This window comes from Photinus pyralis, unplaced genomic scaffold (assembly GCF_008802855.1).
Source record: "Photinus pyralis isolate 1611_PpyrPB1 unplaced genomic scaffold, Ppyr1.3 Ppyr1.4_LG3a, whole genome shotgun sequence".
NCBI lineage: Eukaryota > Metazoa > Arthropoda > Insecta > Coleoptera > Lampyridae > Photinus > Photinus pyralis.
The window spans coordinates 8,345,956-8,352,951 of NW_022170509.1; the positions used below are offsets into that span (position 1 = coordinate 8,345,956).

The 6,996-nt window shown below is 40.7% G+C and overlaps 2 protein-coding genes across 2 annotated transcripts; one reads left to right on the forward strand and one right to left on the reverse strand.

Moving 5' to 3' along the window:
* Window positions 1-546: 546 nt before the first annotated feature.
* On the forward strand, window positions 547-2,120 carry LOC116165847 (tubulin alpha chain-like). Its single transcript, XM_031480549.1, has 2 exons — window positions 547-675; window positions 724-2,120. Exons 1-2 carry the CDS (start codon window positions 673-675, stop codon window positions 2,068-2,070), a joined length of 1,350 nt encoding a protein of 449 aa, XP_031336409.1. The 5' UTR covers window positions 547-672; the 3' UTR covers window positions 2,071-2,120.
* Window positions 2,121-5,131: 3,011 nt separating this feature from the next.
* Window positions 5,132-6,705, reverse strand: LOC116166191 (tubulin alpha chain-like). The gene is made up of 2 exons (XM_031481056.1): window positions 6,577-6,705; window positions 5,132-6,528 (listed from the first exon to the last, which is right to left on the reverse strand). The coding sequence occupies exons 1-2, from the start codon at window positions 6,577-6,579 to the stop codon at window positions 5,182-5,184; spliced, it is 1,350 nt and encodes a 449-aa protein (XP_031336916.1). The 5' UTR covers window positions 6,580-6,705; the 3' UTR covers window positions 5,132-5,181.
* Between the last annotated feature and the right edge of the window lie 291 nt (window positions 6,706-6,996).

Genomic DNA, 6,996 nt, shown 5'->3' on the forward strand with positions numbered 1-6,996 from the left:
TTTTAATTTTGTTTGTTTCAGCTACCTAAACAGGTATTTTTTGGGTGGTGTAGTGACCGCACGAGGTAGGTATACAATTTCCAGGTATGGAATTTGAAAAATGATTAGTTACGTATTTTGTGACCTTTTGTGAACTCCCCTAGTGGTGAAATACTTTCTAAATCCACCAATAAGGCACCACTGAATTTTTACCTTTGTTCCATACCTAGATGGGAGATTAATTAGTTATATCACGTGAACTCCAAACTTTGACAATTTCAAATCGTGCTTTATCTGGCGACTTCAGCCAGATTTGGTTTACCAAATTCTTTGGCCATATTTTATTCGTGATTAGCACAAATATTTTGTGCTCATTGAAGTTGCTTCAAGTAAGCGGAGTAGCTATTCTGTGTTTGCTGGTATTGCCGATAGGAAAGGAATCGCTTTCTATATAACTGGACCAACTTCATGGAAACCAGCGACTACATGCTTTAAGCATTGATTGTGTCCACGTCAACCGTACCCTGTGGGAATGCAGTTGCATACTAACTTATCGATTAATGATCACAGAAAGCCGATAACATAACAAATTTATTTACTGTCAAACAGGTCAGTTTCGTAAGGGGTTCACTACGGGTTAAATTTCTGTAGCTATTTGTGGATGTTTGTAAATTATTCTACGTGATCGGCAAAATGGTGAGAGAACTTAAGCACGTTAACTTTTAAGTACGGTTTGAATTTCAGCGTGAGGTATTATCAGTTCATATTGGCCAGTCAGGTGTACAAATAGGAAATGCTTGTTGGGAGCTGTACTGCTTGGAGCACGGTATTGGACCTAACGGTGAGCTGTGTCGTTCGGAAAACGGCTGCGTTGGAGATGACGATAGTTTCAACACATTCTTCAGTGAGAGCGATACAGGAAAACGAGTGCCAAGGGGAGTTTTCGCAGATTTAGAACCCACTGTAATTGACGAGGTACGTACCGGTACCTACAGGCAGCTGTTTCATCCGGACCAATTAATCTCCGGAAAAGAAGACGCGGCAAACAACTATGCCCGTGGACACTACACCGTTGGTAGGGACATCGTGGATAAAGTTTTAGACCGAATTCGAAAACTAGTGGATCAATGCAACGGTCTGCAAGGTTTCCTAATATTTCATTCGTTCGGTGGAGGAACCGGATCCGGTTTTACTTCTTTGCTCATGGAAAGACTGTCCGATGAATACGGCAAGCGCTCAAAATTAGAGCTCGCAATTTACCCAGCCCCACAGATATCCACCGCAGTGGTCGAACCGTATAATTCGGTTTTGACAACACACTCGACTTTGGAACATTCTGATTGCGCATTTATGATTGATAACGAGGCCGTCTACGATATTTGCCGAAAAAATTTGGACATCGATAGACCCACCTACACAAATCTGAACAGGATAATAAGCCAGGTCGTCTCTTCAATTACGGCGTCTCTCAGGTTCGAAGGAGCCTTAAATGTAGATTTGACTGAATTTCAGACGAATCTCGTACCGTATCCGCGAATTCATTTCCCGTTGGTTACGTATGCGCCAGTTACTACCGCGGAGAAGGCGTACCACGAGCAATTGACTGTAAAGCAAATTACTTACGCGTGCTTTGAGCCGTGCAACCAAATGGTCAAGTGCGATCCTCGACACGGTAGATACATGGCTTGCTGTATGCTGTATCGTGGGGACGTTGTACCTAAAGATGTTAATGCAGCTATAAGCATTATTAAAGGTAAACGTGCCATACAATTTGTCGAATGGTGTCCTACAGGTTTTAAAGTCGGCATCAACTATCAACCCCCTACTGTTGTACCAGGGGGAGATTTGGCCAAGGTACAGCGCGCCCTGTGCATGATAGCAAATACTACTGCGATATCAGAGGCTTGGTCACGGCTTGACTACAAATTCGACGTGATGTTCTCAAAAAGGGCCTTTGTACATTGGTACATGAATGAAGGTATGGAGGAGGGCGAGTTTAACGAAGCACGAGAAGACGTAGCGGGCTTGGAACACGATTATGATGAAGTTGGTATGAGTGGGGACCTACATAATGTTGGAGAGGAGCATTGAATGTAAATTAATTTTAAATTGTACCAAGTACAAACGTAATTAAACCTAAATTAGTATCTACAATTCCTCGTATTATTGAGTAATTCACGTAATAATTTGCGAACCTATTACGAGATCGTAATGCTGTCCGGCCATTTATAAGAATTCCTCCACCCCCTGTGTCTCACTTATCAAAAGGTATGTATACTTCGTAGAACTAAAAACTCATATCCTTCATGCTTCATAGTATCATGTGTTATATTATGAGAGTACCCTTCATGAAAGATCTCAGAGAAAGTAATGGCGACAAATGTCTTCAACCGACACTTATTATTTTACCCTTTCTGATTTAAATTTCAATTCGCCAAAAATATTAGATCTTTGAACCAAACGGTGAAATCCGGCGGAACGGAACGGTACGGTAGTCTCGAGCGCCACCAGGAGTTGTCTCATTGCCCCTGGTCAAGGTATGTGGTTTCAAAACGGTGCGGTCACCCAAGTAACAACTATCGATCACTAGCGAAACCCTACAACAAAATTACGGCACACGAAACGGTAACAATTTTTCAAGCGGTAACGAAAGCAAAATTAACTGTGGGTATCTACTGGGAAAGCAGCATTAAGGAAAGTAGATACTCCCCTTATAATCAACGGAAATTAAAATTGGTAAATTAAACTTGCCATAAAATTGCATAAATTTCAATGGCCAGCGTTGAACATATCAAAAAAGGATCGCCTTTAAATCACGCTCGTACCTTTTATCGAATTTCACAAATGCGGAAAGGCAACGGTGGACTTCCCAAGAAGCACGGCGAACCCGCATCATAACGCTGAAAATTAAAATCTCTAATTAATTGCTCGGTTCCCTGAAATCTAAACTGTTTAAGTAATAATTCAGCGCGCTTCCAATGACACTAAACCCAGTCTAATCAGACGCCGTTTGCTGCAACACATTTAATTAGCGACCGATAATTATGTTTACTTAATTGGATGGATTAAAATTCCAAAATTCGGTAGTTCAGTTAACAACTATTGATACTCTCGGCTCCAACGAGAGGTCTAGTTATCTACGTACGTATACGTACGTACGCTGCACTGAACAAAAATATCTCCAATGTCGCATCACACCGAACGTCACGAACCAACAAATAGAATTGTGATTCCACTTTTGAGTAATGTTTCGAGTAATAGTATTTTATTTGTTACTCGGTTGTAAACGTTGATTAACAAGACAAAACGCAAACGGGTAAACGTCATGTTTAAACGCTACTGACTTGTAAAACTGACAGCAGACCTGTAAAACTGACAGCAGACCTGTAAAAATTTTACAAGTTAGTAATCTAGTAATTTCATTGGCCAGAATTAATGCGAAGTCTTTGTTACATGGATAACATGATATTTTAGACATTTCTTCAAGATTAATTTAAGAACTAATTATTTACGTTTACTATTGTTTACAAATGAGTAACAAATAAAATATTGTACATTATACGCCAGGTAATAGTTTTTACTGGCTCTAGGAGATGACAGGCTCGCCTGAATAAAATACTATTACATTATTAGCCAGGTAAGTGAGTTTTTACTGGCGATAGGAGAAGTTGACTGGCGAGCCTTCAGGCGAGCCTGTCATCTCCTAGAGCCAGTAAAAACTATTACCTGGCGTATAATGTACAATATTTTATTTGTTACTCATTTGTAAACAATAGTAAACGTAAATAATTAGTTCTTAAATTAATCTTGAAGAAATGTCTAAAATATCATGTTATCCATGTAACAAAGACTTCGCATTAATTCTGGCCAATGAAATTACTAGATTACTAACTTGTAAAATTTTTACAGGTCTGCTGTCAGTTTTACAGGTCTGCTGTCAGTTTTACAAGTCAGTAGCGTTTAAACATGACGTTTACCCGTTTGCGTTTTGTCTTGTTAATCAACGTTTACAACCGAGTAACAAATAAAATACTATTACTCGAAACATTACTCAAAAGTGGAATCACAATTCTATTTGTTGGTTCGTGACGTCCGGTGTGATGCGACATTGGAGATATTTTTGTTCAGTGCAGCGTACGTACGTATACGTACGTAGATAACTAGACCTCTCGTTGGAGCCGAGAGTATCAATAGTTGTTAACTGAACTACCGAATTTTGGAATTTTAATCCATCCAATTAAGTAAACATAATTATCGGTCGCTAATTAAATGTGTTGCAGCAAACGGCGTCTGATTAGACTGGGTTTAGTGTCATTGGAAGCGCGCTGAATTATTACTTAAACAGTTTAGATTTCAGGGAACCGAGCAATTAATTAGAGATTTTAATTTTCAGCGTTATGATGCGGGTTCGCCGTGCTTCTTGGGAAGTCCACCGTTGCCTTTCCGCATTTGTGAAATTCGATAAAAGGTACGAGCGTGATTTAAAGGCGATCCTTTTTTGATATGTTCAACGCTGGCCATTGAAATTTATGCAATTTTATGGCAAGTTTAATTTACCAATTTTAATTTCCGTTGATTATAAGGGGAGTATCTACTTTCCTTAATGCTGCTTTCCCAGTAGATACCCACAGTTAATTTTGCTTTCGTTACCGCTTGAAAAATTGTTACCGTTTCGTGTGCCGTAATTTTGTTGTAGGGTTTCGCTAGTGATCGATAGTTGTTACTTGGGTGACCGCACCGTTTTGAAACCACATACCTTGACCAGGGGCAATGAGACAACTCCTGGTGGCGCTCGAGACTACCGTACCGTTCCGTTCCGCCGGATTTCACCGTTTGGTTCAAAGATCTAATATTTTTGGCGAATTGAAATTTAAATCAGAAAGGGTAAAATAATAAGTGTCGGTTGAAGACATTTGTCGCCATTACTTTCTCTGAGATCTTTCATGAAGGGTACTCTCATAATATAACACATGATACTATGAAGCATGAAGGATATGAGTTTTTAGTTCTACGAAGTATACATACCTTTTGATAAGTGAGACACAGGGGGTGGAGGAATTCTTATAAATGGCCGGACAGCATTACGATCTCGTAATAGGTTCGCAAATTATTACGTGAATTACTCAATAATACGAGGAATTGTAGATACTAATTTAGGTTTAATTACGTTTGTACTTGGTACAATTTAAAATTAATTTACATTCAATGCTCCTCTCCAACATTATGTAGGTCCCCACTCATACCAACTTCATCATAATCGTGTTCCAAGCCCGCTACGTCTTCTCGTGCTTCGTTAAACTCGCCCTCCTCCATACCTTCATTCATGTACCAATGTACAAAGGCCCTTTTTGAGAACATCACGTCGAATTTGTAGTCAAGCCGTGACCAAGCCTCTGATATCGCAGTAGTATTTGCTATCATGCACAAGGCGCGCTGTACCTTGGCCAAATCTCCCCCTGGTACAACAGTAGGGGGTTGATAGTTGATGCCGACTTTAAAACCTGTAGGACACCATTCGACAAATTGTATGGCACGTTTACCTTTAATAATGCTTATAGCTGCATTAACATCTTTAGGTACAACGTCCCCACGATACAGCATACAGCAAGCCATGTATCTACCGTGTCGAGGATCGCACTTGACCATTTGGTTGCACGGCTCAAAGCACGCGTAAGTAATTTGCTTTACAGTCAATTGCTCGTGGTACGCCTTCTCCGCGGTAGTAACTGGCGCATACGTAACCAACGGGAAATGAATTCGCGGATACGGTACGAGATTCGTCTGAAATTCAGTCAAATCTACATTTAAGGCTCCTTCGAACCTGAGAGACGCCGTAATTGAAGAGACGACCTGGCTTATTATCCTGTTCAGATTTGTGTAGGTGGGTCTATCGATGTCCAAATTTTTTCGGCAAATATCGTAGACGGCCTCGTTATCAATCATAAATGCGCAATCAGAATGTTCCAAAGTCGAGTGTGTTGTCAAAACCGAATTATACGGTTCGACCACTGCGGTGGATATCTGTGGGGCTGGGTAAATTGCGAGCTCTAATTTTGAGCGCTTGCCGTATTCATCGGACAGTCTTTCCATGAGCAAAGAAGTAAAACCGGATCCGGTTCCTCCACCGAACGAATGAAATATTAGGAAACCTTGCAGACCGTTGCATTGATCCACTAGTTTTCGAATTCGGTCTAAAACTTTATCCACGATGTCCCTACCAACGGTGTAGTGTCCACGGGCATAGTTGTTTGCCGCGTCTTCTTTTCCGGAGATTAATTGGTCCGGATGAAACAGCTGCCTGTAGGTACCGGTACGTACCTCGTCAATTACAGTGGGTTCTAAATCTGCGAAAACTCCCCTTGGCACTCGTTTTCCTGTATCGCTCTCACTGAAGAATGTGTTGAAACTATCGTCATCTCCAACGCAGCCGTTTTCCGAACGACACAGCTCACCGTTAGGTCCAATACCGTGCTCCAAGCAGTACAGCTCCCAACAAGCATTTCCTATTTGTACACCTGACTGGCCAATATGAACTGATAATACCTCACGCTGAAATTCAAACCGTACTTAAAAGTTAACGTGCTTAAGTTCTCTCACCATTTTGCCGATCACGTAGAATAATTTACAAACATCCACAAATAGCTACAGAAATTTAACCCGTAGTGAACCCCTTACGAAACTGACCTGTTTGACAGTAAATAAATTTGTTATGTTATCGGCTTTCTGTGATCATTAATCGATAAGTTAGTATGCAACTGCATTCCCACAGGGTACGGTTGACGTGGACACAATCAATGCTTAAAGCATGTAGTCGCTGGTTTCCATGAAGTTGGTCCAGTTATATAGAAAGCGATTCCTTTCCTATCGGCAATACCAGCAAACACAGAATAGCTACTCCGCTTACTTGAAGCAACTTCAATGAGCACAAAATATTTGTGCTAATCACGAATAAAATATGGCCAAAGAATTTGGTAAACCAAATCTGGCTGAAGTCGCCAGATAAAGCACGATTTGAAA